The 12,156-nt window shown below is 41.4% G+C and overlaps 2 protein-coding genes across 7 annotated transcripts in view; both read left to right on the forward strand.

The window, feature by feature from the left end:
• The window catches only part of DNAJC27 (DnaJ heat shock protein family (Hsp40) member C27), a 28,676-nt gene extending 20,040 nt beyond the window's left edge, over positions 1-8,636 (forward strand). For 5 of the 6 annotated variants that reach the window (XM_010358506.2, XM_030921447.1, XM_030921448.1 and 2 more), the window contains exons 6-7: positions 631-791; positions 4,459-8,636. In XM_010358506.2, the coding sequence (XP_010356808.1) occupies positions 631-791; positions 4,459-4,591 (294 nt within the window). In that variant the 3' untranslated portion in view covers positions 4,592-8,636. The remainder of the gene's footprint in view (positions 1-630; positions 792-4,458) is intronic. The other variant, XR_004054410.1, reaches the window with a different exon arrangement.
• A 2,395-nt stretch (positions 8,637-11,031) lies between these two features.
• On the forward strand, positions 11,032-11,943 carry LOC115894353 (40S ribosomal protein S4, X isoform-like). The gene has a single exon (XM_030921746.1). The coding sequence runs from the start codon at positions 11,074-11,076 to the stop codon at positions 11,863-11,865; it is 792 nt and encodes a 263-aa protein (XP_030777606.1). The 5' UTR covers positions 11,032-11,073; the 3' UTR covers positions 11,866-11,943.
• Positions 11,944-12,156: the final 213 nt, after the last annotated feature.

Consider the following 12,156-nt stretch of genomic DNA (forward strand, 5'->3'; position numbering starts at 1 on the left):
TGAATTTTTCTAACAGTGTTCATCTATTACTTTTGTTGTTTTGGTTGGTTGGTTGTTTTTTGAGACAGGGTCTGGCTCTGTCACCCAGGCTGGAGTACAGTGGCATGATCTGGGCTCACTGCAGCCTTCACTTCCTGGGCTCGAGCATCCTCCCATCTCACCATCCAAGTAGCTGGGACTACTACTTGGGTGGTGCACCACCACACTTGGCTAATTTTTGTACTTGTGTGTATGTGTGTGTGGAGACGGGGGTTTGCCATGTTGCCCAGGCTGGTCTCAAACTCCTGAGCTCAAGCAGTCCGCCTGTCTCGGCCTCCCAAAATGCTGGGATTATAGGCGTGAGCCACCATGCCCAGCTCATCTGTTACTTTTTAACTTCAGTTGTGGTTATCTGAAAGTAGGATTATCAGCCACTTTAATTTTATTCCTTATGCTTTTTGCATATTAAAATATATGAATATATATATTTAAATAGTATAAAAGAAAAAAATCTTCCAAAGTATGTATTTGCTTTATATATGACTTCTAAGAGTTGCTGGAATATATTAAAAATATTTTAAGTTGATATTTAAAAGGAATTCCTATTTTCACAAAATCATTTCTACCCTGGGATGTGTTTTCTTCTTGCAGACCTTTTATGTATCCATAGTTGATGTATGTGAAAATGGCGGGAAACGCCCTACCACAAATAGCAGTGCTAGTTTCACCAAAGAACAAGCAGATGCCATTCGCAGAATTCGAAATAGTAAAGACAGTTGGGACATGCTGGGAGTCAAACCTGGGGCCTCAAGGTAAGCGCTCTGGGATTCTTAGTGCTGACTTTTATTATAAAGAAAGACCCCATCACCAAAATTATAGGTGCAGTATATCTTCTTCCAATTGGCTGGAAATATGAAGATGTATGAAAGTATATCAGAATGACTCTATTTCACTGAATTAGCTGAATACCAAAGAGATAAAATAGAGGGCACAGTTGCCCGGTAAGAAAATTGTGTCATGTATGTGCATAAACACTTCATGAAATGGTATGCTCTGCTTTCATCTGTGTGGAACAAGAAGAGCCTTGAAGCTAATGTAACTTTAAAAAAAAACTAACAAAAGAGAGTTCTTCAATCATAGAATGTTAGAGGAGGAAAGCATGTTGGCAATCAACTTGTACAAACGTTTCATTTTGTAGGTGGGAAAACTGGGATTCAGTGAGATTAAGCATGTTCAAGAATCTCAGGAGTTGGTGGTATAATTGGTTCTTACCCTGGAGTACTATATGTTCAACTGTCTGTCTCTAAAGCCCTGCACGTTACTCATCTGTGTGTGTATTTGTTTATTTTATTTTATTTTATTTATTTTTATTTTTGAAACAGAGTCTCACTCTGTCACCCCGGCTGGAGAGCAGTGGTGTGATCTCAGCTCACTGAAACCTCTGCCTCCTGGGTTCAAGCAATACTCCTGCCTCAGCCTCCTGAGTAGCTGGGATTACAGGCACACGCCACCACACCCGGCTAATTTTTAAATGTTTAGTAGAGATGGGGTTTTGCCATGTTGGCCAGGCTGATCTTGAACTCCTGGCTTTGGGTGATCCAGCCGCCTTGGCCTCCCAAAGTGCTGGGATTATAGGTATGAGCCACTGCACCCAGCCCTCTGTGTGTGTATTTATGTTAATTATTTTATTTAAGTCAAAAGAGTTATTCAGGAAAAAAAATTCAATCACTATTCTTTGTTGCTTGTACAAAAATTAAATTATTATTCATTATGGTTATGTAACTTTCAATAGTCTAATTCCACCGTTACTACACATATTGTAATTTGTGTGTCTTATTTTGCACCCAGACTCCCCCCACATACTTCACCCTTCCTACTTTGTCACCTTGAGTCGCACAAAAGAAAAAGGTATGTCTTGAAATTGCCATGTCAGCACCCAAAGCACTACACATCTCTTCTCCATTCTGACCTCACAGCCTATCTTCAGGTCCAGAAGGAAAGAGGAGAAGGGAAGGGGAAGACTTATTGAGCACACTCATTCACCAGGTGACATTGAGGATGCTCTAAAGCTGTCAGGGAATTCAGATGACCTCATGTGTAGGGCATAGAGTTTATCGGGATTTTTTTTTTTTTTTAGTGCTGTACTCTTTGGTTTATTGTAGATTTTTAGTGAGTTTTGAAATTGGAAAATGTGTCTTCGTATTTTCTTTTTCAAGATTGTTTGACTATTAAGGATCTATTGTAATTCCATATATATTTTAAGATCAGCTTCTCCATTTACAAAATAATAAATAAGCCAGTAGGGTTTCAGTAAGATTGCACTGAATCTGTATATCTGTATCTTTTAAATTTCTTTTTAGACCTCCATAGTCTCTTTCTGAATTCTTCTGTGTCATCTCCAAGGGATGCTGGCTCTAAACTTAAGAAATGATTACTTTTTCTACCTGTTAGTAGACTGAGAACAATATTCATTAAGAAAGAAGAAACTTTTGGTTCCTTATGTATTCACTTTGGTTAATTGAAATTTACCAGAACTTACAGGCCCCTATAGGTTTCATATCCTTAACCAATAGAAATATGTGCTTCTCTTACCTTTGTTCCACTGGGCCTAGCAAACTAATTTTGTATAGCACTAAGTACATTTGGGAAAAAACCTTAAAATATTTTTTTCTTTAGTTACAGAGAGTTTTGGTATTTGTTGAGTGTTAACTGTGTTTACTGTTCTTGAACTTTAAGAAAATCTTCGTCTTCAACAGAATTGATGTATTTGTTACATCTTGAGAATTTCTCCTGCTACCTGCAAATCTTGAAAGGCACTCTTAGTGCAGAGGACCAGGTGTAATTACTGACCCCATGTGCACACCCTGTCTCGGGAGGCAGAGTGGCTGGAAGGGCTCTTCCCAGGACTCCCTCGTGGAGAAGAGGGAGGATGCTGTACCTTCCTCAAGGATGTGGGTCTTTGGGACAAATAAAATTCTGACAATTCGAATTGCTTCAGAGAGGGAGAATGTCATTCTTGTTCACGAATTATCAAAATTATACATGTAGAAAAACAACATGCAGGGCACCAGGAAGGCCCCCCCAGAGTAGCCTTCTGAAAGAACAAGGTTCTTGCTAAAACAAGAAAATTCAGGACCCCTCTAAGAACAGAAAGCAGAAAAGGCCCTAGAATGTATGCCTAAGACTTGGAGAACTGCTAACATGACACTATGACCTCAGTCTCTCCAAGCTGATACATAAAACTTTCCATCATAGCCAAGGTATCAAAGGCCATCTGATTTGGAGAGCCACATTAGAAATCCTTCTGATAAAAAATAAAGGAGAAAGGCTAGGGCATTTGGTAAAGCACCGTATCCATGCTTATAGGATCACTGGAACCCTGAATTATAAAAGGAAGGTGAGAAATAAAACCATCTGGTAGAGACAGAGCTTAATCTGACAGGGGAGTGACTGGGTACTTAGAGCCTTCTGGGAGGCCTGACATCAGATGATGATGACCAGTGGGGACAGGGACAGGTGTGTCCGGGCCCCTCCCCAGCCAGTTTTGGCTCTTTGAGGAGCTCAGAAGCCTGCAGCTCTCTCCTGGAGCGCTGCTGGTTTATGGGAACCGCCGGATTGGAAAAGCACAGCTACTGCTCCTTTCCTCTCCAGATAATACTGATCTCTGTCATGTTTCTTCTTTGGTCTCAGTGAGCTCATGGTCATTCTGGGCTACCCCTTTCCAGCATCCCTTGCTTGCTCAGTGGTGTCACCTTCTTGGGCCTCAGATTCCTCATGACCTTGACCCTAGAGCTCATTTCAGCCCCTTTCCTTTCATCTTCTCCTCCTGGATATTCAGCTCATCATCCACTTCTGCCATTTCTTTATCTTTTATCTTCCCTTGTTTCCTTCCACAAATACCTTAATCTAAACTCTTGTACTCACTCATGCCTGGGTTATGTAACAACCTCCTGTATCCTAACTTTGAGAAACAGTTTTCCCAGCACACACTTGTCATGAAACACCTACTGTTGTGATTGTTTATCAAGCCCACGTGTTGGGGGTGTTTTGCTTTCTGTCTGTGCTGTGTTCGGGCTCCATTCCAGGCCACTGTTGGTTCTCTCCCAGAACCCCCTCTTTCAGAAGGCGACTCTGGGTGCCTTCCCTGATGCCCAAGCCCTTATTCTTTCAATCAGCAAAGATATGCTGAGTGCCTGCGAGGTGCCAAGTACTGCCTGTTTTCATCTGATTATTCTTTTACTAAGTGTTTTGTTAGCATTTACATACTTTTTGCATTGTGTAATAATAATTTTTTCAATTTGTGTTATAAAGTGTTATTTATTGGTTCGTTGTCTGTTTTCTCGTCCTTTAATCCTGCCTTTGAGAAAGGGTAATAATTTAGGATATGTTCACTGCAAGAGATACGTGTATCGAAACAGCTAACATGCAGTGGGTTGGGCTGACTTTGTTACTAACATAGATCTTGGCTTCTTTTCCCAGGGATGAAGTCAATAAAGCGTATCGGAAACTTGCTGTGCTTCTTCACCCTGACAAATGTGTAGCACCTGGCAGTGAAGATGCCTTCAAAGCAGTTGTGAATGCTCGGATAGCCCTCCTGAAAAACATCAAGTAGAAAGTAGAGAAAAAAGCCACGTGTGGGACTCAAATGCAAACAGACTTTCCCTAGAGGTGAAATAACCAACATGGAGTTTTCCTTCCCAGAATCTCACTGCTCTTTTCATTCATGTGTTGTCATTTGTATATCAGTAAATTCAGGTGCCCATTTCATAGACATTTTACTGAGAAATGATCTTTATTTGTATGAAGTGAAGAGAACTGAGCATCGCTTACTTCATTTCATATTTCTAGATAATCTGAATTTTTTCTCATTCGTCAGCTCTGTAATTATAGTATCCCTTAGACATTTCACTTGGGGAAATCCACGAGGTTCCTGGAGGGAGGGAAGAGAGGACAAGAGGACCCTTTCACTTTTTGTTTTTTACTGAATTCATCATCAGAGAAGAAAATAACAAAAATGGAAGCAAACAACATCAGAATCCCTGTAAGTTTGGTGTGACCTTACAGACAAGTTACTGCTTTTACGATGAGTTCCTTAGGTGGTATTTTAACCATCAATCTATAATAATGACTCTTAGCAGCCCTTTGGGAGTTTGTAAAATGAGGTGATACAGTTCTGAATAACCATCAATCTATAATAATGACTCTTAGCAGCCCTTTGGGAGTTTGTAAAATGAGGTGATACAGTTCTGAATTGAGCAGTCCTTTATGATATTCACTCTGTTCCTCTTCTGCAGCCACCAGGGGGAGAGACAAGCCAGTCCTAAGAGAAAAGGTGGTGGTAGCCACAAATTCTAGGTACACTGGCTGCTCCTCATCCTGTCCCTGGATCTGAGGCCTTTCCCTTGCCATAGAAATGGTTGCTGGTAGCAGTAGAGAGCATTGTGCACCTGGGAATGAGGAATCAGGCCCCAAGACAGAAGTACTTGCAGGAGCTAGGTGCAGTAGTATCCGCCTGTAGTCCCAGCTACTCAGGAGGCTGAGACAGGAGGATTGCTTGAGCCCAGGAGCTCAAGTCCCACCTGGGCAACATAGTAACACCTTGTCTCTTAAAAAAAAAAAAAAAAAGAAAGAAAGATACTTACAAGTCACACTTGAAGATTATGCACATCAGCAGAGGAAAAGGCCAGCCAAGCTCGGGCAAGCTTGATGCAGGAGGAGAGACTCCCTGTGAGGCTTAGCCCTTGTCTTATTGCCAGCCTTTGCCACAGGCAGGTGAGAAAGCCAAGGCCACTCCTCAGCAAAGCTGGCCTCTTCTGCACTTCCTTACCAGTGTTGTTTCTTCCTTTTTTCCCCTCTTCCCCTTCCCCTCTTGTGTTTTTTCTGAACCCCACATCTGCCATCGTTTCTCTCCTCTTGAGTCCCTGGCTTCTGGCCACTGCCTCCTCCCTCTTCTAAGCCTTGACCTGAACCTGGTTGACCAGACACAAGTGTGGATCCTTTGGGTGGCAGTCAGGGGAGATCTCAGGGCCTTTATTGGGAGGAATCTCTGTAATTCCTGCTTGGGCTCCAAATTTCTGAAGAGTAGTATTTTTAAACTATAGCTTACAAAATACATTCTCTGGCTACAGTCTCCTCCTTGGTATATAAGGGATGGATGAAGTTCCCGTATTAGGACTGGCACTCCTTACGGTGCTTATAGAACCAGTCTCACCACTTGACTTATTACGTCATCACTCTTGCTACATCATATTTTTAGCTACAACCACATTAACTAACATTTTTATATACTTTCAATTAGCTGTACTAATTGGGGCTTGAAAGTATATAAAATCTTCCTATCCTGTGGATTTTAAAAAGCTATCCCATATGGATTGCCAGAGAGCATCTACCTTACCACCTAAGAAGAAAAGCCACTCTCTTCCAATCCAAGCCCACTGCAGTCTTGTGGATTTTCCACACAGCAGCTTTTCACTGTATGCCTGTACTCGTGCTGCACTGAGCTTGTCATCAGGAAACCAGAACATTGCTTTATCATAGCACTTTTCATCTTGGTAATATCAAAACAACTTTTTAAATGAACTGATTGATATATGTTATTTCTTGCGAGATTTTCCTCTGGCCTTTAACTGGCTTCTGAGGCTACAGAACTCCAACCCAGAGTTCTTCAGGACCTAAATTTTGCTTAAGGAAGGCCTTTATCATGCTGAAAGCACTCAGACACGTCTGGCCTCACAGCAGAATGTAGAAGTCATATGAATGAGGGATCATGCATGGTAGTGTCAGCCCAAATTGACGTGACAACTCACTGAATATGTGGCCCTGTATAAAAGCTGGTATTAGTTTTCATCACTGTTATTACATAATAGATTGGGAACCTCATTCAACCATATTGCACAGATGAGCAATTATAGCAGAGAAAATTCATTAGTGCTTCCATTCATATCCTTATGTGTGAGTTGGTGAAATTTAGCCTGAGCTTGATTCTTAGGTCTTGGGACTCAGTTTCCAACCTTCATATTAATGCTAAGAATGGCCATATACCTCTTTATTTACATAAAAGGAATAAAAGAAGCAAGTGAAGCTTCAGGGTCCTAGAATTGTTCTGACTTCTGTGAGCCTTCGGCAGAACGTGAAGAAATAACAAAGCATGAGCTCAATGGAAAGGGTTTTTTGGCGCTAACTTCATGCAAAATTTCACAGACATCTATGCATTAATTTAAATTCTTGGTGCAAATGTGTGCTTTGTAGTTCAACCTTATTAAAAATTCTTCAGCCAGTTAGGATTTCAAAATACATTAGTGAGAGTAACAGCTAGCAGAATAATTACAATGGCTAAAACATTTTTATAGAGGATCTTGTTTTTCAAAAAAGAATAAAAAGTTTGAATAGCTATTGTTAAAGAAAAGCCATGTCTTCAACATCTGAGTCACCAAGAAGTAACACTTTTTAAACTTGTTAGAAATCCCTGGAGGCATTTTAAATTCATCTTCTAACCTACCTAAGCACTTTAAAATACAGCCTCCTTCTGTTCCTGTGTTCCCCTTCATGCCTCCTTTTGAATTGATATCTCAGCTGTCAATATTTCTTTGACTTCAGCATTGTCATTTTATTTCTCTATATCAATGTATCCTTAGTTTTATTAGCCTGTTAATTTAAAAGTCCAGACTTGGGGGTCATTGTGTTGCTACCCAAGAGAAAATGTTACAGTTCTATAGATTGCACATCATTCTTTAAGGCATACATTTACCTCAGGAAACTTACTCTAATATGTTCTCATATATTGAATTCTCAACTAAGTAACTATTTCTTTATACCTATAAACTAGTACCTAATTCACTGTTAGTTAAACGAGCCATAGATAAGGCAGCTAAATTTCTGAAAGATAGCCAGAGTAAGTAAGCAGCCACTGCAAGTTCTGAATCAGTTTCAAAAAAAAATAAAAAAAAGGAGCTGCTCCCCATAGAACAATGACAGCATCACAAGGGGAAGGGAGGGATTTTGCCAAAAGTTAGAAAGGGTGGAGCTGTAAGCCACGTGCATGTTGCCTTTGACAGTGACAGTGCCCCCTTACAACTAATTCCACTAGGCATGGGAATGTCACCTCCTTTGCCACTGTACCCCATCAAGTTTACTCTGAATCAAAGTTTTTGTAAAACTTGAAAATGAACTTAGCTGCAAAATATAGCTAACCACCTTTCATTGCAAGCTTTGCAAAGCAAAGAGAGGTTCGTACTTCTCATAATTGGTATTTAGCACAATTGTAAGACACAGTTTTACCGTTTGTACATTGTTTTTTTCCATTAAACTTTTCTAGAGAAGACAAAAGCTGACACTTTTGACATGGATAAGTGAGATGGTGTCTAACAAGCAGTGCAATATTAGGCGATGCAATAGAGGCCCTGTTGGCGAGATGAGTTTTGCTGGAGAGCTGGACAGTGTTGGTTAGCTTCCTGCATTGATTGCCCCTGGGCATTCTTCCCCCTTAACTGTGAAAGCAGAGTCTATAAATGAACTCTTTGCTCTTACAAGGTAATTTACATACTTTCTTTCTGTTGAAATAACTGAAAATGTTAAATCTACCAGTTGTTTATGTCTTGTAAACAGAGTGTCATATGTATTTAAGTTGTGTATTTTTATAAAGTAAAGCCAAATATCAAGTAAAGCCACACTGGTCTGTGGGCTGCATTTATTTGTGGAAACACTGGTCGTTAATGGAAAGCATACTAAACTAGAAGCCAATCCAGTTCCTCACCAACTGTGACCCTCAGTAAGACATTCCTGAGAATGGCCCACCCCTCTTTTAGGGGAGCTACTCTGTCCTCTTCATCCTGCTAACATGGTCTAAAGGGGAGACGTTCAAAATGTTCAAGGTCTTTTTTTTTTTTTTTTTTTTTTTTTTGAGATGGAGTCCCACTCTGTCACCCGGGCTGGAGTACAGTGGTGTGATCTCAGCTCACTGCGGCCTCTGCCTCCCGGGTTCAAGCAATTCTCCTGCCTCAGCCTCCCAATTAGCTGGAATGACAGGTGCCCGCCACTACGCCTGGCTAATTTTTGTATTTTTAGTAGAGATGGGGACAGGGTTTTGCCATGTTGGTCAGGCTGGTCTCAAATTCCTGACCTCAAGTGATCCGCCCACCTCGGCCTCCGAGAGTGCTGGGATTACAGGCGTGAGCCACTGCTGAGCCATTGCACCCGGCCTCAAAGTTCAAGTTCTTTCCTATCTTTCCTTCCTCGTCACAGACACCTGTCCACAGGACAGGAATGTGACCCCAAATAGGTCACATAGGTGTCCCTCCCTAGGATCTCTCTAACTGGAGCTAGGAAGATATTTCCTCTCAGGAAAGGAAGAAGTCCCAGTGATGCTGACAACCTTGATTCCAACCTCATGGGAAAAAATTGAGAATGAAGCAGATATCCAGCGAGAGGCAGAGTCCTGATGGTTTTCAGCCTTGCCTTCTAGTCCTTGAGGGAGGGCCCATGAGCTTGTTTGTCAAGCTCATCAGTCACCTCAGAGTCCTTCCACTCGTTTACTGCTTCAGTTTAGTTGGAGTTTGCTTTTTGTCACCTGCAGCCTAAAGAATGTTAGAAAATAAAAGCCAACAAGGATCATAAGCAGGGATGAGAAAGCTATGGTCAATAACATTTAACAAGTGTAACATTTTATATATTAAAACATATCCAATTATTTGGTTTTTCTCAACTGGGGTGTTTGGCTGCTTTTTAAACCAATAACCAGTTGTAAATGGAAAAGAAAAACTGGACTTACTCAATTTGTTTCAGGGTCAATTTAAGATGCAAAATTATCTGGCTTTTTAGTTTCCAGTTGATCGATTGCCTATCGAGGGCACCTGTAATTTCTTAAATTTTTAATCAAACTTTATTGTTGAAAGTGTTCATTCACCAGCCGGGCGCAATGGTTCACGCCTGTAATTCCAGTACTTTGGGAGGCCGAGGTGGGTGGATCACGAGGTCAGGCATTCGAAACCAGCCTGGCCAACATAGTGAAACCCCCCCGTCTCTACTAAAAATACAAAAAATTAGCTGGGCATGGTGGCTGGCACCTGTAATCCCAGCTACTCTGGAGGCTGAGGCAGGAGAATCGCTTGAACCTGGGAGGCAGAGGTTGCGGTGAGCCGAGATCGTGTCACTGCACTCCAGCCCAGGCATCAGTGCGAGACTCCGTCTCAAATATATATATATATATATATATATATATATTCATTCACCATGTATTTACTGAGTACCTACCATGTGCCAGGCCCTGTTCTAGGCGCTGGAGATCTAGCAGAGCACAGAAGTGACAAAAATCCCTGCCCTGTGGAGCTTATAGTCTAGTGTCATTTTTTAAAATTTGTGTTTGAAGAGTTTCTTTTTTTCTGTAATTTATTTCTCAAGATTGCATTTTTTAGAAATCTTCAAGATACAATTTCATAATTAATACTCATTGCTACTATATACTGAAGATCATGTAGGCTGTTAAATGCTTTTATTTATCTTTTTGAGAGCTCAACCATTATCATTATGCCAACCTCAATTTTTCAGGTTGGCCTAAAGGAAATAGTTCCGGCCGGGCGCAGTGGCTCACGCCTATAATCCCAGCACTTTGGAAGGCCAAGGTGGGGGCGGGGATCACTCGAGGTCAGGAGTTCAAGACCAGGCTGGCCAACATGGCGAAACCCCTGTCTCTACTAAAAATACAAAAATTTGCTGGGGGTGGTGGTGAACACCTGTAGTCCCAGCTACTAAGGAGGCTGAGGCAAGAGAAGCACTTGAAACCAGGAGGCGGAGCTTGCAGTGAGCTGAGATCATGCCACTGCACACCAGCCTGGGTAACAGAGTGAGACTCCGTCTCAAAATAAAATAAAATAATAAAATTAAATTAAAGGAAATAGTTCCAAACATTTAGGGATTTCTTTATATACAAGTTTGTATATTCATAATGAAATATATCAACATATTCTTCTAAAGCAGTTGAAAGTTGGGTTCATTTTAAGGGAAAATATCTAAAATCTAAGTTTGTTGTTTTAGTTATATAAACAAATATGGCTACGCGCACCGGAAGACGGAGGTCCTCTTTCCTTGCCTAACGCAGCCATGGCTCGTGGTACCAAGAAGCATCTGAAGCGGGTAGCAGCTCCAAAGCATTGGATGCTGGATAAATTGACCGGTGTGTTTGCTCCTCGTCCATCCACCGGTCCCCACAAGTTGAGAGAGTGTCTCCCCCTCATCATTTTCCTAAGGAACAGACTTAAGTATGCCCTGACAGGAGATGAAGTAAAGAAGATTTGCATGCAGCGGTTCATTAAGATTGATGGCAAGGTCCGAACTGATATAACCTACCCTGCTGGATTCATGGATGTCATCAGCATTGACAAGACGGGAGAGAATTTCCGTCTGATCTATGACACCAAGGGTCACTTTGCTGTACGTCGTATTACACCTGAGGAGGCCAAGTACAAGTTATGCAAAGTGAGAAAGATCTTTGTGGGCACAAAAGGAATCCCTCATCTGGTGACTCATGATGCCCGCACCATCCGCTACCCCGATCCCCTCATCAAGGTGAATGATACCATTCAGATTGATTTGGAGACTGGCAAGATTACTGATTTCATCAAGTTCGACACTGGTAACCTGTGTATGGTGACTGGAGGTGCTAACCTGGGAAGAATTGGTGTGATCACCAACAGAGAGAGGCATCCTGGATTTTTTGACGTGGTTCACGTGAAAGATGCCAATGGCAACAGCTTTGCCACTCGACTTTCCAACATTTTTGTTATTGGCAAGGGCAACAAACCATGGATTTCTCTTCCCCGAGGAAAGGGTATCCGCCTCACCATTGCTGAAGAGAGAGACAAAAGACTGGTGGCCAAACAGAGCAGTGGGTGAAATGGGCCCCTGGGTGCCATGTCAGACCTTTGTACGTAATTAAAAATATTGTGGCAGGAAAAAAAAAAAAAAAAAAAACAACAACAAATATGTACCATAATATCACCTCGTTAAAATTCTGGTCAGTTGACTGTTCTAAATGCTGTGACTTGAAGAAAATGTCTCCTTGCATCCAAAACCAATTCGTTGGTAATTATAAAATCAGCAGCTGTAACTCATGAATGCATTTATATTAGGAAGAGAATGTAAAAATCTGCTATGATTGAGAGAAATTAAGATGAGAGGGTCTTG

This window comes from Rhinopithecus roxellana, chromosome 17, assembly GCF_007565055.1.
Source record: "Rhinopithecus roxellana isolate Shanxi Qingling chromosome 17, ASM756505v1, whole genome shotgun sequence".
Lineage (NCBI taxonomy): Eukaryota > Metazoa > Chordata > Mammalia > Primates > Cercopithecidae > Rhinopithecus > Rhinopithecus roxellana.

Excerpts from the sequence above, each read along its gene's own strand:
- LOC115894353 (XM_030921746.1), top strand. The coding sequence starts at position 11,074 with ATGGCTCGTGGTACCAAGAAGCATCTGAAGCGGGTAGCAGCTCCAAAG.